This window comes from Grampus griseus (assembly GCF_964374135.1).
Source record: "Grampus griseus genome assembly, chromosome: 4".
Taxonomy (NCBI): Eukaryota; Metazoa; Chordata; class Mammalia; order Artiodactyla; family Delphinidae; genus Grampus; species Grampus griseus.
Genome location: NC_138997.1, coordinates 21,316,041 through 21,343,105, shown reverse-complemented (window position 1 = coordinate 21,343,105; position 27,065 = coordinate 21,316,041). Strand labels below are relative to the sequence as shown.

The 27,065-nt window shown below is 43.5% G+C and overlaps 1 protein-coding gene across 1 annotated transcript in view; it reads left to right on the top strand.

Moving 5' to 3' along the window:
- RNF150 (ring finger protein 150) overlaps nt 1–27,065 on the top strand; it is a gene marked incomplete at its 5' end in the record, with an annotated part of 246,768 nt that overhangs the window by 181,234 nt on the left and 38,469 nt on the right. The window contains 2 exons of the mRNA XM_082653167.1: nt 6,685–6,781; nt 12,220–12,430. Coding sequence (XP_082509293.1) covers nt 6,685–6,781; nt 12,220–12,430 — 308 coding nt within the window. The remainder of the gene's footprint in view (nt 1–6,684; nt 6,782–12,219; nt 12,431–27,065) is intronic.

The window sequence follows — 27,065 nt, the reverse complement described above, 5'->3', positions numbered from 1 at the left end:
TTAGCATCTATTTCATTTATTTCTGCTCTAATCTTGTTATTTCTCTCCTTCTACTAACTTTGGGCTCCATTTGTTCTCTTTGTGTCCTTTGTCCTTTACCTGTGATAAAAACCCTCTGTTGGATTATCACAGACTATTACTTCAGAGGGTTGTCAGTTGAAGGACATTGTCATAAAACATAGAAGGGAAAACTAAGCCACAGGTAACTTAGATTACTTGCCAAAGATCACAGAACTAAGGAGGGGTCTTCAGACCCTGAAAGCAGAGCACATACTCAGCTGCTGCAACATATGTGAGAAAACAAAATAGGAAGAAAAAGAAAAGAAACAGACTCTCCTTGGCAGTTTGGAGAAAAGAGGTGGGATGTTCAGGGAAGAGAAGGGACATCTGAGCTGTGACTTGAATTATGAGCAAGATTTGCCACACCAAAAAAAATTTTTTTAACTGAGAAGGACACTCCAGAGTTATGGTGAGAATGTGAAGTAAACATGGGGGTGGAGCAGAAGATGTGACAAGGACCAGATTGGGTGAGCCTTCTTTGTGTGCTGTGACTTTGTGTTGTAGGCAGTGGGAAGCAGCTGAAGCATTTCACATGTGGGGAGTGATATCATATTTGTATTTTAGAAAGCTAAGACAGGGGGCTTCCCTGGTGGCGCCGTGGTTGAGAGTCCGCCTGCCGACGCAGGGGACGCAGGTTCGTGCCCCGGTCGGGGAAGATCCCACATGCCGCGGAGCGGCTGGGCCCGTGAGCCATGGCTGCTGAGCCCATGTGCTGAGCCTGCCTGTGCTCCGCAACGGGAGAGGCCACAACAGTGAGAGGCCCGCGTACCTCAAAAAAAAGAAAAAAAAATAAAAAGCTAAAGCAGGAAAGAGAAACCAGACCAGGTTGGGAAGAGCCTTGAAGAAAAGTGGGTATTTCTTTCTGTGATACTTCATGATAGAGATTTGAAAATTTGTGCAAAGGTAATGGAGCTGCCAACTAACATTTACCAGATTTATTGGGCAGTGGAGAGTGGGGGAGGACAAAGCATTTCGAGGCCAGTGTTACCGTCTTCCCAAATAAAGCAAGCAGACTGATGGCTAAGGGTAGGCCTGATGAGGCCAGTATTTGACAGCTTTTCCTTCTGTAGCCAAATGAATACACTTAAGGCAGGTGACTTTTCCTCTGGTTTTGCTCAATTCCCAACCTCTGTAACTAAGGTACTGCCCCCTCGAAGCTGGAGCACAAAAATACATGGGGGTGCTTCCCTGGTGGCGCAGTGGTTGAGACTCCGCCTGCCAATGCAGGGGACACGGGTTCGAGCCCTGGTCCAGGAAGATCCCACATGCCGCGGAGCAACTAAGCCCATGCGCCACAACTACTGAGCCTGCGCTCTAGAGCCCGTGAGCCACAACGAAGACCCAATGCAGCCATAAATAAATAAATAAATAAATAAATAAATAAATAAATAAATAAATAAATAAACAAACAAACAAAGTTACCACGACTCCCCCTGTCTTGCTCACGACAGTTCAGTGTGGGAAGGAAGGGCGTGGAGTGTTGATTTGGGTACAAGCACTGACAGTAGGACTGGGTTTGAGTCCCAGCTCTGCAGCTTACTAGCTCTTTGGATAATTTAATTTACTTTAACCAGCTTCAGCTTCCTCCTCCATAAAATGGGAATAATTATTTCTACCTCATAGGGCTGTCGTGAATGAATAATGTATGTAACGTGCTTGGTACATAGCAGGCATTTGATACCCAGTAGTTATTGTTTGTTTATTAATTAAACACTGACTCTTAGATCATTGACAACTTTGCAAATAAGATTCAGAAGCTCTGAAGAAACATTTTGACTCCCCATAGAAGCACTGGATAGATCTTATCTAAACATGTTGCCTAGGAGAATGGGATTCTTTGGTCCCTGAGTGACTCATGTTCTCTGAGCACTATTTCATCGAGGGGAATGAAACAACTTGCACTGGTGCCAAAAGGAAAGCCCCAGGATCCTAATCTCCGTGGGAGGGTAGCAGGGTCTAAGAAAGCCTGCAAAAGTAAGTGAGATAGAAAGGCCAGAACAGTCCCCTTCTGCCTCCCAGTGGGGAAAACCTGTCATTTAATTGAGGGGGGAGTCACACATATAGGTGAAAGGACAGTAGAAAGCAAGAATGATTCACTTATATGTGGAATCTAAAAAATAGGTACCAATGAACTTATTTACAAAACAGAAGTAGAGTCACAGATGTAGAAAACAAACTTATGTTTACCGGGGGGAAGAAGGAAAGGGATAAATTGGGAGAGTGGGATTGATATATACACACTACTGTGTATAAAATAGATAACTAATAAGGACCTACTGTATAGCACAGGGAACTCTACTCAATACTCTGTGATGACCTATGTGGGAAAAAGAGTCTAAAAAAAGAATGGATATATGTATATGTATAAATGATTCACTTTGCTGTAAACCTGAAACTAACACAATGTTGTAAATCAACTATACTTCAATAAAAAAAAATTTAATTTAAAAATAAATAAATAAGAATCAAAAGATGTGGAAACAAGTTTAACAGGGGTTTGTCATTCCTGCCCCTCAAATGGGAAATTATTATATTATTCATAATCATCTCAGCATTATGATGCAGTTGTTGGCATCATCTTTTGTCAGGGGTTTGAAGAACTCTTTGTAAAAAGTATGCTTCCCGGGCTTCCCTGGTGGCACAGTGGTTGAGAGTCCGCCTGCCGATGCAGGGGACAGGGGTTCATGCCCTGGTCTGGGAAGATCCCACATGCCGCGGAGCGGCTGGGCCCGTGAGCCATGGCCACTGAGCCTGTGCGTCTGGAGCCTGTGCTCTGCAATGGGAGAGGCCACAGCAGTGAGAAGCCCGCGCACCGCATAAAAAAAAAAAAAAAAGGTATGCTTCCCTTTGGTGAATAAGAAAGGAGAAGAGTTTTGGTCAACCCTCGGTTGTATTTCCAGCTTGTCAGGATCGTTAGGAGATAGACTGTCACATCCCATTGTTCCTCTGTATGTAGTTTCTCATGCAGCCTTTGTTAAAACATGGGAAGGGACCGTGCCCTGCTGCGAATCATACAAATAGAATGAGTGAGATAGACATTGCCCTAGAGATGTTTGTTGAACTGTTGGTGCATTTCACTAAGCTCCAGATTCTTTCCCTCTTCCTTTATTTATTTAGTCTAGTGACTTTTATTTTTCTTTCCATATGGGAGGGAAAAAATTGTTTGCAATCCCAATTATAAGGAAGTAGTCTTCCTATTTGGTCAACACAAGAAATATGGTATTAGGAATAATTGAATGTTATTTAATAGCCAACATGATCACCCTGTGTATCATTTTAGCACTGTGTTTGTTGTCCTTAGTTCTCCCTTTGATTTTTGTTTTTAATTTACAGTTACTTGCTTTCAGCATTAGAAAGTTTAGAGTAGAAATCAGAATGATAACCTAATATCTACAAACAAGATATAATAGTGGTATTAATAAGATGAATGATAGCTTACAATTAAGGATGATCAGGACTTATAGTTTCAGCTTCATGGACAGTATTTATTCCCTCTCTCTCATACACACACACACACACACACACACACACAGACTCAATCACTGGCAAACTCCATACCTATAAGACAAAATTTCACAGATGAGGGATGAAGTCTTGGAGAGTTAATCCTTGCCTAAGATCCCACAGCCAGAAAACGATGGATCCAGAAGGGTGGCTCTTCAATGGCCTTTTCTGTTGTAGTTCCCAGGGAACCACTGAAGCACTGTGATTCTGCCTTGAAGGAAAGGACCTTGTCTTATTCATCTTGGTGCCCAGCTCCTCGTGAAGAACAGAATGGAACAAGGGGGTGACGTAACTAGCACTTTTCTGGGGGAAGATAAATCTGGCAAGGATGAGTGGGATGAAAAGAACAGGGAAAGATTGGTGGCATGGAGGGCAGTTTAGACGTTAGTACAACAATACAGAAAAAGAGTTAATGAGATCACGAATGAGGGAGCAGCGTGGCAAAAAGAAAATAGGCAATGAAGTTAGAAGAGATTTAGGAAGAATGAGTTCGTGGGACTTGATAGCCATGTGCAGGCAGTGAGGAGTGCCAGGCCTTTTGAGAAATATCCATTCATGTAGCAAATATTTCTGGAGCGTCCTCTGTGTGCCAAGATCTAGTCTAGTTGCTGGGGATCTAACAATGAATTAAGTAAATGAAGATTTTGCTCTCATAGAGCTTATATTCTCGTTGGAGGGTGTACCAGTCAGAGTTCTCCAGACAGCCATTGTATCCCACCATATATTCTTTTTTTTTTTTTTTTTTTAACCACCATATATTCTTAAGGAATTAGCTTATGTGATGATAGGGGCTGGCAAGCCTGAAATCTGTAGGGCAGGTCTACAGGCTGGAAACGCTGAGCAGGGGCTGATGCTGCCATCTTGAGGCGGAGTTTTTTCTTCCTCAGGGAAGCCAGTTTTGCTGTTAAGGCTCTTCAACTGATTGGGTCAGGCCCACCCAGATGATTTAGAATAATCTCCTTTATTTAAAGTCAACAGACTGTAGATATGAATCACATCTGCAGACTACCCTAAATTGGTGTTTGATTGAAGAACTGGTACTATAGTCTAGCCCAGTTGCCACATGAAACTAACCATCACAGAGGAGATGTAAGAATGACCAGTGCAGACAAAGAAGTCACTCAGGGGATAAGAGTAGGTACCAGCTTCTGTGTGTGGGAGACTCAGGACAGCCTCCTCCGCAGGAATAGATGTATCTTCATCTTACACATGAGGCAGAGGAGACGTGGGAATGCTAAGTGACTTATTTAGGCTAAAACAGCTAATGATTGGCCCTGCTGTCTTTCTGACTTCCAGTACATGTGCGGGAAACACAACAGAGCCTGCCTCCCAGGAATGGTCAAAGAGACCTGAATGTCTGACTGACTTTTCCCCAGAAGGAACACCAGTGAGGGAGAAAATGTAGATTAGGCACCTGTTTTCTGAACGTAGAGCCTGAACACAGGGAGGTCGATTATTGCTTGGGGGTAGGGGTGCAGGGGGACACTTGACCCCGCATCAGCCCCTCCCTCCTGCTGCTGCACTGGGACTGACCTTCTTCCTGTGTCCAGGTCAGGGCTTTTGTACAAGCCAGTCATTCTGCCTAGAAGACTCTTCTTCCTCTCCTCCCCTTCTGTGGACAATGTCTGTGTAGCCCTCCGGGGTCTGAGCTTCGGCACCTCGTCAGGGAAACTTTCTCTATGTACCCAAACTAGGATGCATCTCCCAGTCACAAGCCCCCTACCAACTCCATGTTCTGCTAATGTGTCCTTAGCGCTGTTGTCGTGAAGCAGTTTATTTCTGTTTTATTAGTGTCTGCCTCTCCGATTATACTCCCAAAGAGAAGGAGCCAGATCCCTATCGTGCTGATTCCCAGTGAGGAGCACAGTTCTCGGCAGGCATTCCTTGTCGTGTGGATGCAAGGCTAAGGGAACGAATGGATGTGATATATTTACTGGTAAGCGGTCAATCTGTAAGGCATTGGAAATAATGACCTGGAAACACACGACACATCCAGGTTGCTCCTCTGCGTCTCCTAATCCCCAATGCGATCGTGTCCTGTACACAGCTAATGCTATCCTTGGGACATGGGTTCTTCTCCATGTCAGTTTCAGAAGTGACACTTCTCGAGCTCTTCTCTGATTTGAGGGGTCCTTTGTACGCATCGGAGCCTCAAGCCTTCTAATGCAAAGACAGCTGGTAGAACTGTTAGCACAATAAAAATGAGAGTCAGGGAAGAGCGTGCAAGCGTTCCGGGAATAGTGCAGCATGGATGGCGTGTCCTAAGGATGCCCTCATACTTGACAGATGGTTCTCTCTCTTCTTGCCCCAGGCAGGAAATTCTGACTGCTTCTGCCCGTGGTCTGGAGTCGTGTGCGTGAGAAGACAAGCTTCTGATTCGAGCAGCCCCTGAGATCTCTGAGTGGGCTCTTGTGAGCCACGTTGAGAGGAAGTTTAGTCAGGACTCCCCACCCCCGCACCTACTAAATGCCCCCCTTATCCTGTCACTCAGAGGAAGGCTCCGGAGGGCTGGCGCGTGAGGCTGGCGATGGAGTCGAGCGCATCAGCTGTACAAACAGTAAAGCTTACGGTACCTGTCCCTCCGGCTTCTGATGTGAGAGCCACCAGCCACAGCAACTTAAAACATCACTTGTGCTGTGAAATGCTTGCCGGAGCTCTTCTGCCCTTTTGTGTGAGACTCCGAATATCTACAGAAATGAGGCTTTATTTTGCAGTTTGCTTCTGACTGTAGGAAAAGAAATTTTGGATTGATTTACAAGTGGCAACTCTCAGGTTATTATGCAAGGTCTGTGCAAATTTCCCCACTTGCCTTCTTTCCATTCAAGATTCTTCCTGTCTAAAAAGAGAGAAATTTCTCTGTTTCTACATTCTCTGCATTTTCTCAAACTTGGAAGACTCAGCTGCAAATCATAGAGGACCCTCCTGGGAGCCAGACAGATGTTGACTGTATCACCGCAGGGTGTAACAGGAAGCATTACTGGCCCAGGTGTTCGGAGATGGAGGTCCGAGTCTTGTCTCTGCCACCGAGCAGTGCGTGACCTTGAACAAGTCTCTGGGCTGGAGTGGACTAGGTGCTCTCTGCAGTTACCGCCGCGCTAAGATGTATGGTTCTCATTGCAGGCATCTTTTCCACAAGTCCTGTGTTGACCCCTGGCTCCTAGACCATCGCACCTGTCCCATGTGCAAGATGAACATTCTTAAAGCCCTAGGGATCCCGGTAAGCACAGCACAGCCTACAGCATCGTCATGTCTGTCTTTCTGCCTTTCCCACAAAGCAGGGAGAAAACAGCATCCCTGGATTTTCTGTGTCCCCTCAATCCCATAGCAGTGGCGTCACCTGATGAGGCCCTAAGAGCGCTCCCATGTCTGGATATATTTCTCCTCTCACTTTTTCTCAATCTGAGAACATCGTGACCCTCTCAGCATGTCCATTGTATTTGTCTGTGAGTTGAGATGCTGCCTGAGCAGCTCATAGGCTCCTCTTCCGGGCTGCAGTGGGTGAGAGCAGGTGGGACACCCACAGAGGCCTCTTGGGCCAGTTGTACACTGATGACACTCTTGTGTCACTTACCTGCGCTGTCATCAAGCAGACCCGCACGCCACACTTTCTGATGTTGCCCCACCATCTCCTAGCTTCCAGAGGAAACAAGCTCTTCCCAACGATGGGAGGGGAGGCCAGCCACTGGGAATCTGGCTCAGGGCCCTCTGCTGAGCTCAGATCTCCATGGCGAGCTTGAGTGACGAGGAAGCCAAAGCCAGAACCACTGAATTCTAGCGCTACCCTCAAGCTGGCGCCCTCAGTTATACGTTTTATCAAACTTAGTCATTCCCCCTGTGCAAAGAGAATGCCCCCAGCTGGCTGGCTTGATGCTCCAGGGAAAGACTTTCCAGGGACCATATCGAGTGAAGGCCACGAGCTGCTGAGGCACCGTCTGCTGTGGTGAGGGCAGGAAGCAAGCCAGGCCACCAGACCCGAGGGCTGCGCAGAGATGTGAGAACAACCTGGCCCCGTCTAAAAGAAGCTAGACAAACAGCATACAGAGACCGGACTCCCCCTTCCCCCTCCGCTTTGCTGTCTCCTCCTCTTGTCATTCCTCACTACTAATGGCAGAGAATAAACAGAATTTTAAAAGTCCCAAGATGTCACTGAAGAAGAAAGGATCAGATCAGATATCAAAGGCTTCCTTTAATGCCAGAGGGCTAATTATCCCGGGAAGACCAGAGTGACTCTGTTTGAGGGCACGCACCTGAAGCGTCACAAGGTCGTGGATTGGCTGAATTTTCTACCCTGCCTCCCCTGCCTCCCTGCCGGCTGTATGCTGATTTTTTTTTTTTTTAACAGTCGATACACCAAACACAAATCAATTTGTGTGACTGTAGCTTTGAGCTAGAGTTTGAAAGGCAATGCATTACATTTTCAGGCCAGAGTTGTGAAGGCATAATACATTCAAGGTGAAAATCACTGACAGTGAACATGAAACATGAGTAAAAACCCAACATCTCTATCAGATACTAGGGACTTAGAAAATTAAACTCGCTGTTGGCATGTTCCACATTTCTGGCTCTAACTGGTTCCTATTACAGTGGTACCTTCTGCCATTATATTTTGCCAAGAGAAATAAAAGACTGAACCTGACAGGAGCAGGTCCTTTACTGTCAGAGTGTTTTCAATCCCCTTATCTACATTCAAGTGCTTCATCCTCCTTTCTCTCCAGTCAGGTCTAGGGGGTGTCTTTGCAGGATGACAGATCACATCGAGTGCTCCTATAAGGTACCATATAACACGGGCCTTTTTTATCCCAGCACACACCGTCTCCTATCACTATTATCCTGGTATAAATAAGATGATTGTAAACGCATAGAAAATCCCGTGCAGCTGGTATATTCACTAGTCCCTAACTATTTCGCATCTGGTTTATTTGAGTTCTCCCTGCTAACCTGAATTTGAAAACCTATATGCTGTTCACTTACAGATGGTATTTGACATCTCTTACTAAACGTTGTGACTGTAATTTCTCTTAGAGGTATATAAATTGGGTTTCTATTCAAAATATTATTCTATCTGATGAACCATTTCGAGTGGATATAAACTGTGAGGTTCTGTAAGGTGGGTCTGTTAAATATTGTATCTAAGCCAAATTATTCATTCGTTCTCTCATTAACAAGTCTCACTGAGCTAATTCGCTTTCTCTTTTCCTCTACTCACCTCTGTTAGAGACATAACACTATTCCTGCTAGCCCACAAAGTAAAAGCGAACACCCTGCATCAAAACTAATAAAATAATGTTATAAAAAGAGAAAAGAGAGAAAACAAGAACACGATCAACAAGCAAAGTCAACATTGTTAAAACTGTGTCAGTTGTTCTTGCATCTGTGGTCACATCCAGATGCTTATGGCTGAAAGAACAACCAGCACAGGATCCTCACTTGGAGCTCTTTTCCTCCCTGATACCCGCACACAATTTGAATCTGCATCTTTACATAGTATAGTGGAGGGAAAGAAGTTATTTTTTCTTCTACCGTCCTCGGGTCTCCAGCTGGGCCCTGTAAATTAGACTTGTGAAAGACAGATTAACGAGAGAAAATCAAACAGAAGTTTATGAACACATGCATCGTGTGTGCACATAAGAGCACTTGGCGATGAGTGACTCAGAAGGGTGGTTAGAACTTCGGCTTCTATAGCATCTTCAAAAAAGAGCAATAAATTTTTAGAGAAGTGACAAGACAGAGGGAAAGGACTTTGAGTTTCTAGGACAGCAAATTGTGGGGAGGTAAATATATGGGGGAAACCAATGGCAGATAAGGGCATGTCAGTTAGGTTTGTTGCGTCAACTCCCAGTCGCTGGTGATAAGAATGTTCTTCTCTTTCTGGTACAGAGAGGGGGACCCCCTTACAAATTTATGTCTTGCTTTTAGGCAAATAGGGGGAAGGCAGAGAGCATTTCTTTACCCAATTCTCAATTGTTTCAGCTAAAAACAATTTTTATGCCAACATGGCAAATTTGGGCAGTGGCATACTCTGCTACCCTTCAAAGGTGTACTTTACCTTTGCCCAGAAATTGAATTTTTTAAAGTATTTTCTCAAATCTTCCCTTCACTGATCTCGGATCTGGGCAGATACTAACATTCCCAAGTTTTCAGAGCAGTAAACTGAGACTTAGATAAAATTTCCAAATCAGCATTTACTGAGCACTTAATAATTGTCAGGCACTATGTGAGGGCTTGGAACTCAAGGTCAATATAGTGTAGTTGCTTCACTTTAAGTGTCTCACTTGTATGTGGAACCTACGTGGAAAAGAAACAGAGAAGAGATCTGTGGTTGCCAGGGGCAGGAGGTGGGGAGGGTGAAATGGGTGAGGGGGTCAGAGGGTACAAACTTCCAGTTATGAAATAAGTAAGTCCCGGGGGCGTAATGCACCGCACAGTGACTCTAATACAATACACAACACTGTATTGTATATTTGAAAGTTGCTAAGAGAGTAGATCTTAAAAGTTCTCATCACAAGAATAAAAATTTTGTAATCATGTGAGGTGATAGATGTTAACTAAACTTATTGTAGTGATGGTTTTGCAACATACACACGTATCAAATCATCATGTTGTACAACTTAAGCTAATACAATATGCCATGCCAATTATAGCTCAGTAAAACCGGAATTAAAAAAAAAAGCTTGTGGACTAGTAGAGTGAGACTAACACAGTAACAAATGACTGTAACAGTGGGAGAAGTGTGAAAAGAGTTACAGTATCAAAGATGACTACTGGGAGGGAGCGCTGCTTAGAAAAGAGACATTTGGCCTGGGAATTGAGGGATGATTAGGAGTTCACCAGGGTTAGTTTGAGACCTTGGGATGGGAGAGGGGAAGGGGATGATGATTTGGGCAACTGTCATCCCGAGTGGAAGAGCAGCGTATGCTAAGGTGCTGAAATGGGGAATATATGGTTTATTCTGTGTGTTTCCAAAGGCTGAAGGTAGGGCCAGAAAAGAAGGCTTGGGTCAGACTGTACGGTGCCTGTTTTGCTATACTAAGGAACTTGTAATTTATTCTTTAGGAGGAAAAAAAGAAAAAGAATCATACCTGTGCTTTTTTAAAAAAAAAGAAAGAGTGCTCTGGTGAAAAAGTGGAGAATGAAGTATACCGGGGAAGAAACTAGAGGGAGATTGGGAATTGGTAATGGGGTAAGAAACGTTCAGAACATACCCGCTCATGTCCAATAATCTCAGTCAGTAAACTTGGAGGATCAGTCATTCAATGGGTTGACTTCTGACAACTCGAATTTCAAGGAATTGGCCCACTGCCAATAGAGATGAGGCAGGCAGAACACAAAGAGAATGTGGGGGAAAGGGAATGAGCTGAACCTGAGGTTTTTGTGGGATGATGGAGATTTCCAGCTGACTGTTGGAAACACAGGCGCGGGGCTTGGGAGACCTGGTTTGAGAGTGGAAATCCAGGACAAGAGTCCAGCAGTTCGGATTTCTTGCCTTGTGCTCCCCATGAGCCCGTGAGTGGTAGATTTTCTCTTTCAGTGAACTTTGCACACAATCTACTCATTGTGGTGTTAATTCAAACAGTGTCAACCTAGGATTCTCCTCACCCAAGCCTGCCCACCCTGATCTGCATCCTTGGACGGGGTGCAAAACCGTGTCATTGTCGTCGCTCAAGGCAATGTCACTCTCCAGCGTGGAGCAAAACGTGTGGTTAACAGCCATTCTTAGTGCTTCTCAAGACCGTATCTCTCCTCCACCACCTTTAAAAAATCACTTTTATGAGTTTGGTCAGAGGCAGAACAACTGAAAATCATTTTTTACAAACTGTTTGTGGAAGAGATATCAATATATTCAACACCACTTCAGCCAGCAGAACTGAGACCAAAGAGTCAAACTGCCCCGCTGCCCGCTAAGAGAAGCTGGCCGACCCAGGCTGCCTGGCGAGGCACAAGAGACCCCGGTCTCTACGTTTTTCAAGTGGAGCTGTGAGGAATATTGGGAGGGAGAGTCCTGTAGTGAGTGGGTAATTAAAGTAGATGGTCTCACCCTAGTTTTATGATTCTAAGATTTTAACTTAGAAGATTTGACAAATGTACGATCAATTGAATGTTATGTAAATAGGGCTTTGCTCTGCAGGTGGTTTTGGGGCTTATGTTTAACAGCACCTCACCCTGTGCTCTTGTGTTTGTGTGTGCGTTTGTTTATGTATATGTGTGTATCTCTGATGCACAATTCACGAGTCAGATTCTGTCTCCGCTCTCATGCCATCAGTCTATTTGTAAAGAACACATGGGTCTTTGGGGCTAATTATCAGGCTGTCAGCTACTTCCTATACAAGAAGTAAACACTATAGATAAGGAAGAGCTGTCATTATAAACAAGTATCATATTATTCTCCCTATGTAATTATATTAATGTATGGCTACTGCTACCCCTGGAATTAAAACTTTGTCTGTAGATCTAAACAGAACCTTTGGAAAGAAAATTTTGGAAGATGTTTTCATGTTAATTACAGGAACTATATGTGGAATGTCTTTAAATAAAGTGGTTCAGGAAGAAAACAGTAAAGAACTTGGTTTTCCCTCAGGACAAAATATTTAGGCTGTAGACATCTCATCTCTAACTTGATGATATACACTAAGATAGGTCCTTTTCTGCTCCTGTCAGCCCAATGCCGACTGCATGGACGACTTGCCCACTGACTTCGAGGGATCTCTGGGAGGTCCGTCAACCAACCAGATCACCGGCGCAAGCGACACAACCGTAAATGAAAGCTCAGTCACTTTGGACCCTGCTGTCCGGACCGTGGGAGCCTTGCAGGTGGTCCAGGATACAGATCCCACCCCGCAGGAGGGAGAAATCATCTTCACCACCAACAGTAAGTTCTGCGCCGCATGCCAGTGCCGTATTCCAAAAGGCTGTTGCCTCGCGGGAATTGGAAAAAGGCCCTTTTCCTCAAGAAGAAAGAAAAATTAAATGAATAGAACGTTGCTAGGCTAAACAATCATATCTGATGGGCCTTGAGAAGCCCAGCTTACTCCAGAGCCAGCAGGGCACACAACAGTGCTAGCTGTGTGTGTCACCCACCTACACACGCCGGTGCCACAGCACTGCACACCCCCCATGGTACCCAGAAACCAGGCCAGGTGGTGGTGCTGGCCTCTGAAAGTGGAAGGCAGGTGAGAAGAGCCACTGCCCACTGGATAGGGCACAACCCACTCACTCATGTGCGTGTGTGTGTGTGTGTGTGTGTGTGTGTGTACACAGGCTTGAGCCCTCCCGAGTGTACAGGTGGCATTCTGAGCTGGTCTGGACAGCATGCAGGAGGGTTCTCCCCCAAACCCGTTGCTGCAGGACTCAGATGCAAGTGGAACCCCTTTAGATGGGCATCCTTGCAGTACAACCTAAACCCCTACGCATAGTGAGGTATTAAAATATCTTTAGGGTTTCTTCCGCATCTCTTGCATAGACTCAAGCTAAATGCTGTTCTGGTTGAGGGTACTTATAAAAATATTAAAATAGCTATGTTAGCATACGGTTGAAGCTCAAACCTAAAGTATTTACTCTACCGTCTAATACAGCAGAGATAAAAGGAGTTCTAAAAAAATCAGCATGCAAATTAACTTAGGTTTAAGGTTAAACAGGTGGATGAATATTTCAGGTTTTAAAGGAGGTGTGTTTTTTCCCTTGATGGAAGTAACCTATTCACTATAGAATATTTGGAAATGGAGCAGAGCAGATGAAAGCATGTTGGGATATTCCCTTTTAAGTTGGTCTCTTTTTTACATATTCGTGATGTTTATGCAGTTCAGAAAATCATTCACACTGATATTTAAAGACGCATTTTTCTGATGAAGAAACATAACAGTCCTCGTCATTGAAAGACTCAGAAATGAAGAAGAGAATAAAAAAAGAATGCAAAAGTCACGCAGTACCCCACTACCCAGAAATAATCACTCTTAACATTTTGGTGTATTTGCTGATAATCTTTTTTTTTTTAATTTAACATTTTTATTGGTGTATAATTGCTTTACAGTGGTGTGATACTTTCTGCTTTATAACAAAGTGAATCAGCTATATGTATACATATGTCCCCATATCCCCTCCCTCTTGCGTCTGCCTCCCACCCTCCCTATCCCACCCCTCTAGGTGGTCACAAAGCACTGAGCTGATCTTCCTGTGCTATGCGGCTGCTTCTCACTAGCTATCTATTTTACATTTGGTAGTGTATATATGTCAGTGTTACTCTCTCACTCCGTCCCAGCTTATCCTTCCCCCTCCCCATGTCCTCAAGTCCATTCCCTACATCTGCATCTTTATTCCTGTCCTGCCCCTGGGTTCTTCAGAACCTTTTTTTTCTTTTTTTTTTTTTTTAGATTCCATATATATGTGTTAGCATACGGTATTTGTTTTTCTCTTTCTGACTTACTTCACTCTGTATGACAGACTCTAGGTCCATCCACCTCACTACAAATAACTCAATTTCGTTTCTTTTTATGGCTGAGTAATATTCCATTGTATATATGTGCCACATCTTCTTTATCCATTCATCTGTTGATGGACACTCAGGTTGTTTCCATCTCCAGGCTATTGTAAATAGAGCTGTAATGAACATTTTGGTACATGACTCTTTTTGAATTATGGTTTTCTCAGGGTATATGCCCAGTAGTGGGATTGCTGGGTATGTGGTACTTCTATTTGTAGTTTTTTAAGGAACCTCCATATTGTTCTCCATAGTGGCTGTATCAATTTATATTCCCCAACAGTGCAAGAGGGTTCCCTTTTCTCCACAACCTCTCCAGCATTTATTGTTTGTAGATTTTTTGATGATGGCCGTTCTGACTGGTGTGAGATGATATCTCATTGTAGTTTTGATTTGCATTTCTCTAATGATTAGTGATGTTGAGCATCCTTTCATGTGTTTGTTGGCAATCTGTATGTCTTCTTTGGAGAAATGTCTGCTTAGGTCTTCTGCCCATTTTTGGATTGGGTGGGTTGTTTTTTGATATTGAGCTGCATGAGCTGCTTGTAAATGTTGGAGATTAATCCTTTGTCTGCTTCATTTGCAAATATTTTTTCCCATTCTGAGGGTTGTCTTTTCGTCTTGTTTATGTTTTCCTTTGCTGTGCAAAAGCTTTTAAGTTTCATTAGGTCCCATTTGTTTATTTTTGTTTTTATTTCCATTTCTCTAGGAGGTGGGTCAAAAAGGATCTTGCTGTGATTTATGTCATAGAGTGTTCTGCCTATGTTTTCCTCTAAGAGTTTTATAGTGTCTGGACTTACATTTAGGTCTTTAATCCATTTTGAGTTCATTTTTGTGCATGGTATTAGGGAGTGTTCTAATTTCCTTCTTTTACATGTAGCTGTCCAGTTTTCCCAGCACCACTTATTGAAGAGGCTGTCTTTTCTCCATTGTATATTCTTGCCTCCTTTGCTGATAATCTTTTGATATAGTTGAGACAGTAACCATGGGGATGAACATTCAGTATTGTAACCATAGAACTTTCACAGGACCTCGACAGAGGGTAATTTCGAGAGGAACTTGGTGATAAATATCCACCCATGTAGGGTTTATTAGTTTTTGGTAGGTATGAGTTTTAACTTGACTTTTAGAGGCATAAGGACCTCAGTATTGAAACATTGGCCATAAACATTAAAAAGTCCTTAAAGAGAGATTTTGATCCATTTGTTTTGAAGGTCTAGAGTGGTACTGTCTAGTATTAATATAATGCAAGCCACAAAAGTAATTTCAAATTCTCAATAGCCACAGTAACATAAAAATAATAAGTTGGTAAAGTTCATTTTAATGATTTTTTTTTTTTTTTGTGGTACGCAGGCCTCTCACTGTTGTGGCCTCTCCCGTTGCAGAGCACAGGCTCTGGACGCGCAGGCTCAGCGGCCATGGCTCACAGGCCTAGCCGCTCCGTGGCATGTGGGATCTTCCTGGACCGGGGCACGAACCTGTGTCCCCTGAATCGGCAGGCGGACTCTCAACCACTCCGCCACCAGGGAAGCCCAATATTTTTATTTAACCCAATATATCCAAAATATTTTATTCTTTTTTTATAGTAACGCTTCAAAACCTGGTGTGTATTTTATTCTTAGATCACATCTCAGTTTAGACTAGCCCCATTTCAAGTACTCAGAAGCACGTGTGGCCAGTGGCTACCATATTGGAGAACACAGATTTAGAATCCTAGTAATTTAGGGATATAAGAACCTTAAAAAAAAAAAAAAAAAAACTTAAAGGTCATTTAATCGTTACCATGATAAACTTTTGATTTTCACCATATGAAAATTGTGACCAGTTACCATCAGGCATATCACCATTAGTGGTCTAAGTGAAGTATATTGGAAGGCCTCATAAAATTTTGCTAGCAGTTCAAAAACATTTAAGGCATGAGCCTTTTTTGAGCCCATAAAAAGAACCAAATAAAAATGGATCCTACTTTATTTCTTGCAATGAAATGATTGTTTGATTTTCTGTTAGATTCCTTATTTTGAAAAGTGGCTGTGTACTTCATCCATCTTAGTAAAGCCCAGATGACAAATGAAAAGGCACAGTTTATGGGTTAAAACACAACCAAAAATGAAATAGGAAATTAAAGTCTGTATCCATATAATTCATAATCCCAGACAGTTTTGGCTAAAATAGACTCAGAGTGTTTAGGTTCATAGCAGGCACTTAGCAGATGTTTACGGAATGACTTGAGATAAAAGTGTTTGATCTAAGCTTCAACAGGGAGCTTCTGTTCACAACAGAAGGAAAAATGCCAGGTAATTTCAAAGGAAGGTCTTGGTAAAGATGAAGGCACGAGGTGTGAGACCACATCTATAGTTTGAAGACTGAAACTATATATGAGTATGGCTAAAGACATCAGTCTCTTAGTACAGAAACTGAATTTTTCTCACAAAATACTCTTCCTAGACCATTTATTTCATTTTTAATGAAGTATAGTTGATTTACAATGTCTCAGGTGTACGGCAAAGTGATTCAGTTTTTTATATATGTATAAACATATATATACACATATATATATTCTTCAGATTCTTTTCCATTATAGGTTATTACAAGGTATTGAATATAGTTCCCTGTGCTTTATAGTAGGTCCTCGCTGTTTGTCTGTTTTATATATAGTAGTGTGTATATGTTAATCCCAAATTCCCAGTTTATCCCTCCCCCTCTTCCCCTCTGTAACCATAAGTTTGTTTTCTATGTCTGTGAGTCTGTTTCTGTTTTGTAAATAAGTTCATTTGTGTCGTTTTTTCTAGATTCCACATAAAAGTGATAGCATATGATATTTTATTTCTGATTAGTTTTATTTATTGGGATTTCACAGAATATTCCAAGCACAGTCATTCTGATTAGATGTTAATGGTTTATACCACTAACTAAATGGCTGTAGATTACTTAAGGGGAAAATTCTTTCCTCTGTACAGGTTTGTACACTGCCTAGTGCCCTAACTCAAATAAATAATTAATAAATGAACAAACACGGATGCATGAATAAATGAGCGAAAAGATTCAAGTTCTTATCAGTGTTATTGTAACCATTTCTCTAATGCTATAGAAAAAAATGCAGATGGTGAAAGAAGTATAGTTGGGATACGATATTGCTACAAATCACAAATAACCCACTGGAGGTTGGACCTGACGTTTTTCTACCTTATCCTTTCCTACCTCACATCTCTGCAGATCCAGGAAATTACTAGAAAATGAAGAAGCAACAGTAGGTAACAAATACATAACACCAACTCTGTACCAGGCACCCTTTTATGTTGTTTACATGTATTAGCTCACGACAACCCTATGAGGTAAATGTTATTTTTAACTTCATTTTCCTGATGCAGAAACAGCAGCACTGAGAGATTAAAAGTAACTGACCTGAGGTCATAAGCTAGTGACAGGTGGAGCTGGAATTCGAAGGAGCAGCTAGCTGGCTCTACGACGCCATGCATAGCTATGCTCAGAAGATGCAAAAGGGGAGAAAACGCACACAGTTCTCATTTCATTTTTTTCCTCTTTTCCTCCATTTTTCTAAATTTCTGAAAGGCCAAAAATGTGCTTAGTTTCAGCTTGCATTCTCATCCCTACCTCCGTTCTTCCTTTCCTGGCAAACAGTCTTGCTGTATAGTCGATCAAATGCGCGTAAAAGTCATTTCAGCACTCAAGGGGAAACAGCATAGAACAGATTGACGGAAAAATCTGGCATTAAGCGATCATCTTCAGCTCCCAAGAAAAGAAAAACGTTTACAAAGGAAAGGAAATGCAAACTGGTAGGCAGTCTGACATTTGGGAGAAAGACGTTCTTGTATGCATATCTTTAACGTTTCTGACATTTCAGCTTTTATAACCTCACACGGCAGCCCCAAATCACAGTGTTTCTCCTCCACGTTGGTGCAAGGGGTCATTTGTATGCATGCCCTGATGTCGCTCACCCAGCTTCATCTGCCCACCCAGTTGCACCAAAACCATACTCTGCCTGCTGACTCCCCAAGCCCAGGCTGCAGCTGGTTGGATTGGCTTCAGCAAGGAAAGAAGTTCCTTAGGACCAAAGGAAAACACAGCTGAACAAACAGCCCGGTGTGTTTGGAAACTCCAGACAGGAGCTAGAGAAAGACACAAAAGGAGAAGACTCTATCACTCCTTCCCTAAAACATCCCGCACCACTCCGCACCTTCTCAAGAGGGTCTGAAACCTTCCCTTTGTCTTCCAAGGAAAGTCACTGACCCCACCATCCGTTTCCTTTATTGAGTCACCACACAAGTCCTCTAGTGCTGTGTCTAGATTGTTACCCCCTTGCCGCTCCTTCCACCTCAAACTGGAAGGAACCAGCAGTCAGCCCATGGGGTGGAGGGTGGAGGAAACTAGAAGCTAGAAAGGGAGGAGATGGACAGAGTCAAGGCCTCCCAGATCTGCCCCAATACGTTCTGAGGAGCACATGGTATCATGTGTTTGGCCAGGAGACCCGGTCTTCAGACGTCGCAGAAGGAAGCAGTACCCATGAATTGTTATGTAGGCTAATAGGCTCAAACTCGGCCAGTTGATTTGAAACGTGGTGTAGGTTTCCTCTGGGAAACTTCCTATCCACTCTGAGCCTTTCGGGGAGTATCGTGTATTTAATGTGTTGAGCCAACATGATTTGTGATGTGTGTAAAATGCATCTTGCTTTTTGCTGCTCTGCCTGAACCATCTGGCGTGGGTGTAACAGCCCCCTGCCTGGGGATGACAATTCCAGCAGGACTTTTCTGCTCACTCTTAGGTAACGGACAGTTCCAAGAGTCCCTTTAGGTTCCAAACACCGACAAAAGGATTTTTTTTTTCTCTGCAGAGCCCTTCTCTCTTGTAATCCCCATCACTCAGGACAGATGGGCCTCCGTTGCTTACCCACGAGGCCTCCTGCAGCCTTCGCGCTATCTGCCGAGGTGCTCTCACCGCTCCAGGAGGTCTTTTTGGATAGGGCCCAAGTTGAGCCCGGTACTGCTTGCTCCCCACGTGGCCACCTCTGGGACCCTCACACGTCACCTGCCCTGACACCCGTCTCCGGTACAGCAGCTGTTTCCAGCCTCTGACCCCACGCAGGCCATCGGCCTCCTCCCTTCAGACTCCAGGCAGGCAGGAGACCTGAGTCCACAGCCTGCCTTAGCTTTTCTAAGGCCTGAGTCTGCTCTCTCTGAGTCCCACCTGCAGGAGGCATAGTTCAGAATCTCCTTGGTGATGGAGGGAGAGGGGTTTCCCTTGCAGGAACCCCTCGCTGGGCTTGGGTCTGGGAGATAGCCCTTCCCCACCCCTTCTTCTAGAGGCATGGGATTCAGCGTGACAATACTCTCCCCACAGACAAGCTCCTTTCCAGTTTCCCCACCTTCCTCTCCCTCTCTCCCCTTGTTATTGTCATTAACTAGGTGATGGGGTCCAGAATCATAGAACAGGTACCCTTCACATCCGCTCTACCCAGCAGTGGGGTGTCGGGCACAGGGTTGGGGGGAGATGGGAGAGGCCATCTCATACTTCTTTGCTGCCCATAGCTCTTCAGTAGAAACTGAGGCAGGAAGAGTCCCATGAATGCAAAAGAATTAGTTCATGAATGTCTTGATGGGCTTCACCAGAGGACACCTTCCTAGCTGATATGGCGACTAAACTACGGTCCCTTTTCAGAGACCCTAGAGACAAGTCAACCTTTTTGGAAAAAAAAATTTATATATGCTTGCACTCTTCAAAATGCTCTCATGAGACAAAAGTAATTGTTAAAGCACAGCTGAAACTGCAGCCCAGCACACACACAAAAAAAAGGAAAAGTCATTTTCAGCAAAAAGTCATTCACTGCTATCACTGCGGTCACCCGGAGCTCTCCAGGGACACAGACTAGACACTAATTACGGAAAAAACTTCCAAAGAGTTCATTCAGAGACTTGTGTATGGCAGTTTCTGGAATGACCCGCTTTCTCTTCTTTGAGGAACTCAGTAGGAACATCTCTGGCGAGTCTTCATTCCTAAAAACACAGTCTCTTAAAATTAGGCCAGAAACGACATCCGTTCTTTTCTTTTTTACGTTCTGTGTTTATTAGTTAGGGAGCCATTGAGGAAGCATTCAGCGTATCTATATTCAAAGGTTTTACATGCCACTAGGCTTGCTCCAGTCGCAAGCTGAATATGAACACGAGAGAGAGTGTGTGTGTGTATTCAGGGCTTTTCCAGGGAACCTGAGTTTGAACCTCTGGGTCAAAGCAACTGAGAGAAAAAGGGAGGGTTGGCATGAACATCCCATTTCTGTTCCAAATGTTCCTTTACATTTGCAAAGCAGCAGTCTCCGGGTTTTAACGTGACTGCAAAATATACCGGTGCATCCAGAAATCAACACCTCTACAGAAAGCATCCCAGCGTATATAAGAAAGGACAAGAGTGAGTAGCCACATCTGCTTTTTTGACTTGCATCAAAGCCTGAACTGGCAGAGTAGCTCCCCTTTGGATAAATATGCTGGATAGAACTAGCAACAAGAATGATCTCCCTTGGTGCCCATAAGATTCACATTAGCCCTGGAAAGATTATTGCTTTGATCTGTGAGCCTCTTCCATTGTGGCAGACAACAGAATCGGCCAACCAGCTAAGATTTTAGATCCCACTGTCGTTCGTCCTTCGGGACATATTTCAGCCACGGTGAATTACTTCCATACAAAGTGAAGCATTTGCAGATGGCGATACTGTTCCATAGCTCGTGATGTGCCAGGTCCTTGCAGTCACATACCCGCCTTGTTTCTGAGCCTTCCAGCTCACCAGCTCGACGATGGCTTCAGGAGAGGAACAGCTGTTCTGAAGAGCAAAGATCTTTGTGATAAGCACTTGCCTTCACTGTCAACTGTCCCAGATGGCAATCAGTCCGTCCACAAGCCACTGGATTTTTTTGCGGTAACATTCCTCCTCAATTAAAAGCACACACCAACCTCAGCTCACTCGGGGCCAGACTCCCAGGGTTTCCCTGGCCTGTGTGTCTGGTGCCTTTGACAAGGGAGTGTTGAGGATCTGCAGATGCACGGACTGCCTGTGAGAGAGCTCATCCGTTTAGACCACAGATATATTGCCACTGGGAGCGCTCAGCCTGGGCGTGACACCACGCCGTCCACTCAGAAGAAACTTGTCCTCCTGAAATGAAGTGGCCCAGACAAGCAGACAAAACCCATCCATTGTGGGAGATTGTCTCAGATGTCCTGAGTTACGCACTGATAGCACCATCTCCAGTTTGATTGATTCTTCCCAGTGCTGTCTCGCTTTTGGTAAGCATTCCAAAAGTGGGCTAGGGACAGGGCTGTTGAGCAGACCTGCATTTTACCACATGTTGACACCCTGAGCGTGGATCTCAGCAGGGAGGTGGCAGCTGATGGCAAGAAACATAACTGGCAGGTCAGCCCTTTTTCAGTGTTGGAACAGCACATGGGGTGAAGAGGCGGGGGAAGGTCCATCATTCGGAGATTAAGATAGCAGCTAACAGCTGAAAATGTCCTTTGGCCGACATAAGAATTGGCTCTGAAAATTCAGAGAGTCAGGGTTCCATAAGTCAAATATTTCAGAAATGAAATTCAGTGGTTCAGAATAAAAAAAAAAAAAGTGTAACTATCAGAACATCACTGGAGCTACATGAGGTAAGGTGGTGTACTGGAAACACCACTAGCCAGAAACAAAAAGTGACGCCTTAGGTGTGATTTGGCCTCCAGTTAGCTGTGTGACCTTGGGCAAGTCACTCACCCTCTCTGTACTTTCATTTCGTCAGTTATCGAATGAGACACTTGTACCAGCAGTTGATTTCTAAGATCCTTTCCAGTTCCATAATTACACTCCCTCTCTTGGTGTCCTTCCAAGTCTCACCAGGAAAGGTCACTTAAGACCTTGCATCCTCACTTAAAGTCCTTCCTGATACCCCTCTCCTTCCAGCACCATGAAGCCACCCTAGCAAGGAGCTGTGTCCTCGGCTGTCTCCCCACTGCCGTGTCCTCTGAGACCCTAGAGGGTCGCTATGAGACTGCAGCATCTGCCCAGTCTCTTATCTTACAGATCAGATTTTATGTACATCTTCAACTAAAATGAATGGGAAAGAAGACAAGAGGGTGTAGCTGGCTGGAGGAACAGCACAACTCTAGCCCGGAATCCTCCTAGGATTCCCATGTGCAGTGGACCCTGTTCTCAGACTATCACAGCCTCCTACTCCCAGAAGGCTCTTAAGCAGTACTTACCTGGGCTGCCTAGATGCTGGCTATGCCCAGACTCAGACCTATTCATTTTCTTTGTTCTTAAAAACAGTATGAATAACAGTTACCATTCATTGAGTGCAAACTTTGTGCTCAGCACCATATATGTACTCTACATAGAGTGTCTTATTTGACCATATTAATAACCTCATGAGATTGTCATCCACATTTTATAGATAAGGAAATAGATTCCAGAGGTAAAATAACATGTCCTAGATCAGTTGTTTTTCAAACTGTGGGTCATTGAATGAATCTAGCGAGTCCTGACCAGTATTTTTCAAATGACACAAAATAAAATACATTTGAAATCCAAATACACACACACACACACACACACACACACACACACACACACATATACAGCCTTTAATGTTGATTTTAACAATAATGGTTATTATTGATGCCATCAAGGAAGAAATGTGTCATGTAAACCAAAAGATTATGCAGAGCAACTCTCTTTTATTCTGTTTTAATATTGAACCTAGACAATTGGCAAGCAATACTTAGAAAAAAACATTGTATTTCTTCAGTAGATAGTGGTGTATAGGTGCTTATGTGTCTGTGTTTATGTATTCATATGGTTGTGAATACACAGTTTGATATTTAGTCCCAAATCTACACATAGGGTTTTTTTTTGCATGTTTATAATGCTTTTTTATTTTTTTTACAGTAAATACCACATTTGTTGTCTCATTTTCTCTTCTCAGGGAATTAGTATTTTTTTAAAAAAAGACATCATTTGGAATAGACATTATCTCCATTTTACAGATGAGGGTATTGAGGCACAAGTACCACATTCAGAGTTGTTGCTCTGAAATTCAGGAAGAAAACCCCTCTCACTGGACTCCATTTCCCGGGTAGCCTACATTGTATGTGAATCCATTCATGTATCTGTCCCATCGTTTTAAAGGAAATTAGTAATCATCTAAGAATAGCTCCAGTTCATCTAAATATTTTAGAACTTAGCTCTGTTTTACACGTCACTAAAATATTTAGGCTCCAGATACTTTATTAAGGATTTAGTTGAACTGTTTAACAAGTTGAATACTAAAAAGCGAATTTCTCTCTTTCTTAACGACTCTGAAATTATGATGCAGAAACATGTTGTGTAAAGAACATTTAATAATTCATGTCCATCCATCATTAAAGCAGCAGGAATAAGAAATCTTAATGTCATCTTTCAAGGATTTGAGGCTTGCTCTCTTCTGGCAGAAAGAAATACCTTAAATTCATTGATTGATCATTCTTCCTAAGATCTCAAAGCGTACTTCACCCAAAATATCTTGTTCTGTCTTCCTAACATTCCTGCACAGTAGAAAGAAACAGTAACATCTATCCCAAAAGGAAAAACTGAAGCAGAGGGGCTGAATCAAGTTCTTGCCCCAGCCCAATTGTCTTTCCAGTATTCCACCACGAGTTTAAACTGGTTCCCTATAAAGAAATGCCAGAAAAGCTCACTTGTTCCAAGTTAATAGTACAGAGTCAGAAATTGAATCAAAGCATGCCCGTATGAGAATGATTTTTAAATCAAGGGCATCAGGACTGGGCTTCTTGGTAAACGAATCATCTAGAATCAGCTCAAGATTCTGGCTATACATGGCAGATTGAGCCCACAGGTTTATCTTTGCTACCCCACAAAGTCCCACCAAAGGATTCAGGAAAGGTATAAACCTACATGGACACTAAGAATAGAGAAGAGATTACAGCAGACAATATGTCAACAAATTTTGGAAGACAAATGAGTGGAAGTTCATTTAGTGAAGTGGGGAAAGCCGAAATCTGAGTGCCTTCTTAGTTTGGAGCCAATGAGAAGCTAGCAGTTTTGCAGCTAGCTCAGAGTATAGGGCACCAGATACGTAGGAAGGCTGTAGCGTGCGGTGGTGCTCAAAAGATCAGGTGAAAGACTGTGTAAAGAGCGTTTAGCTCCCCCATCCTGAGCCACCTGCAGTTGCCTCAGGCCCTTACTGAGGTGAGGTCCCTTCCCTAGTTCGCAAGCCAACGTAGGCATGCACGCTTAACCATAATGTCTCATTGCAAATATGAATGGAGGGCAAAGACGGCTAGAGAACTGCAAGAAGCCACAAAATCTAAGAGAAAGAAAGAACATAACAGATAAAAGTAAACTCCAAGGAAACAAGATAATTCAGATCACAGAATTCTATAAACTACCATTTGTATTCTGATGGAAACGTGATAATATTGCATCCATGGAAAAGAAACAGATGATAGCAATTTTCTGAGAATGAGAAAGAGCTCTTGGAAATTAAAAAATAGAGCACAGGGCTTCCCTGGTGGCGCAGTGGTTGAGAGTCCGCCTGCCGATGCGGGGACATGGGTTCGTGCCCCGGTTCGGGAAGATCCCACGTGCCGCGGAGCGGCTGGGCCCGTGAGCCATGGCCGCTGAACCTGCGCGTCCGGAGCCTGTGCTCTGCAGCGGGAGAGGCCACAACAGTGAGAGGCCCGCGTACCGCAAAAAAAATAAATAAATAAATAAAAGTAAATAAAAAAATAAAAAATAGAGCACAGTTGAAAATCCCCATATTGAAAGATACAATAGCATTTGTTGTTAAACTATGTTCTTGCTGTGAAATAAAAAATGGCAAAAAATTAATTTGATTTAAAAATTAAGTTTAAAAATAAGGAAAAACAAAAAGAGTCAATTTACATGCCACTGAAGAATTAATCTACTTATTTAACACACACTTTGCATTAACATCCCTCCCCCAAAATGTCTTTTTACTATGGTGAAGAACTACGGCCTCGCATGGCATACTTGGCTTCAGAAAATGTTTGGTACCAAACTTGTAAGAGCATTTCCTTTTTGCATGCTACATTTGTGTTATATTTTCAGTATATCAGTTCATAGGTTTATTTGATAAATTAGTGACTTAGTTTTTATAATGAAGTCATTCTCCAGTGTTCAAGCTAACAAACTTGGGGTTATCTCTATTCTTTTCACTCTATTGCCTTTCATAGTCAAATAATCACCAACCCACGTTCATTCTGCCTTTTAAATCTTTCTCCATGTGCCATTTCCCTCTGCATGGCTATAATACAAGACCTTAGCACCTCTGACCTTGGTTTGTTTTTGTTTTTGTTGTTTTTTTGGCTGTGTTGGGTCTTCGTTTCTGTGCGACGCTTTCTCTAGTTGCGGCGAGCGGAGGCCACTCTTCATCGCGGCGCGCGGGCCTCTCACTGTCGCGGCCTCTCTTGTTGCGGAGCGCAGGCTCAGTAATTGTGGCTCACGGGCCCAGTTGCTCCGCGGCACATGGGATCTTCCCAGACCAGGGCTCGAACCCGTGTCCCCTGCATTGGCAGGCAGATTCTCAACCACTGCGCCACCAGGGAAGCCCTGACCTTGGTTTTCGCCATGGCCGCCATTTCACTCTCCCTGTTTCTAGTCTTACCGTCCTCCAGTCTGTCCTCACCCTGCTGCCTAGATAATCATCTGTAGAAGTCCTGTTGCTGTTTTGCTCAAAGCATTTTTATCCCCTATGGGTTAAAATCTCAAGCTGGCTAATCTAAACAAATCATTAAGCGTTTGGCCTCTGCATCTCTCTCCATGATTTTTCGCCACGCCCAGCTGGCAAGCTTTGTAGGGAAGCATTTCTAAACCACTAGTGGTTCCAGACACAGCCCCCAACTCTTCTCCCTTCTTCTGCCAAGTCTTTCACATCCTTCAGGCACATCTCCTCTGTGGTATTCTCTGAGATGCCTTCTCTGCTACTCTGAGCAGAACTGGTGATCCTTCTAGAATTATCTCCTTTCAAACAGTTCTCTCTCTTATTATTTCCTGAGAAAGCATCTGTCGCCCCACTAAACTTGTAGGTCCTTAAAGGGTTTGGACTGTGGCTTTTCACTTTCATGTTCTGAAGCACAGCACAGGTTATGGCTACAGTTAGACTCAGTAACATTAGTAGAATAAATGAATGAATCGGCTGAATTTTAAAGGAAACCAACAATAGCAGTAGTTCTAAGTAGAAGAGACTGTGTTCCAATATGTATCTGTGTTTGGTCTGCTAATGAAAAGAATAGGTATATATTCTCCCCAGGACACTCAAGCTGGACCAAGGCACCAGCAGACGGGCTTGCCTGTAGCCAGTTCCTCTGGGACAACACTGTGACCCTTGCCCCTTGTGACGGGAGCACAAATGCTGAACTGGTCCCCCATCACAAGGAAGGAGGGAGACTAATGCCTTGTAGAAATGGGTTGATGATTTATTATTTATCATTATTGATATGGGACTACACAGCCCAAATGAGGGATTAAAAGCAGCATAGAGAGACGAAGTGACAGAAATTGCAGCAAAGGGAGATATGATGGGGAAAGGTTCTACTGCCTGACTGTACATCCATTTCTGCAAATGCCCTGGAAATGTCACCAAACCAAGTGCCCAGAAGCCACTGCAGCTCAAATGAAGCTCTTCATTTTTTGTTTTACACCATCGGCACTCCTCTTCCTACTTTATATTAACCCGTGATGAGTGAAGATGACCCTCCTGAGAGGAAATCTAGACTTGGGGAAACCAAGTTGTCTTTGGCATCGGGCAGATCTGGGCCCAAATCCTGGCTGGCCACTGACTGAGTAGCTGTGCTCAATGAATAACATCCCTGGGCCTCAATTTCCTCAACTTTAAAATTGTCCAGGGACTTCCCTGGCAGTCCAGTGGTTAAGATTCCACTTCTGCTGGTTGGGGAACTAAGATACCGCATGCTGCACGGCGTGGCCAAAAAAAAAAATTGTCCAAATAAAATCGACCTTGCAGGTTTATTG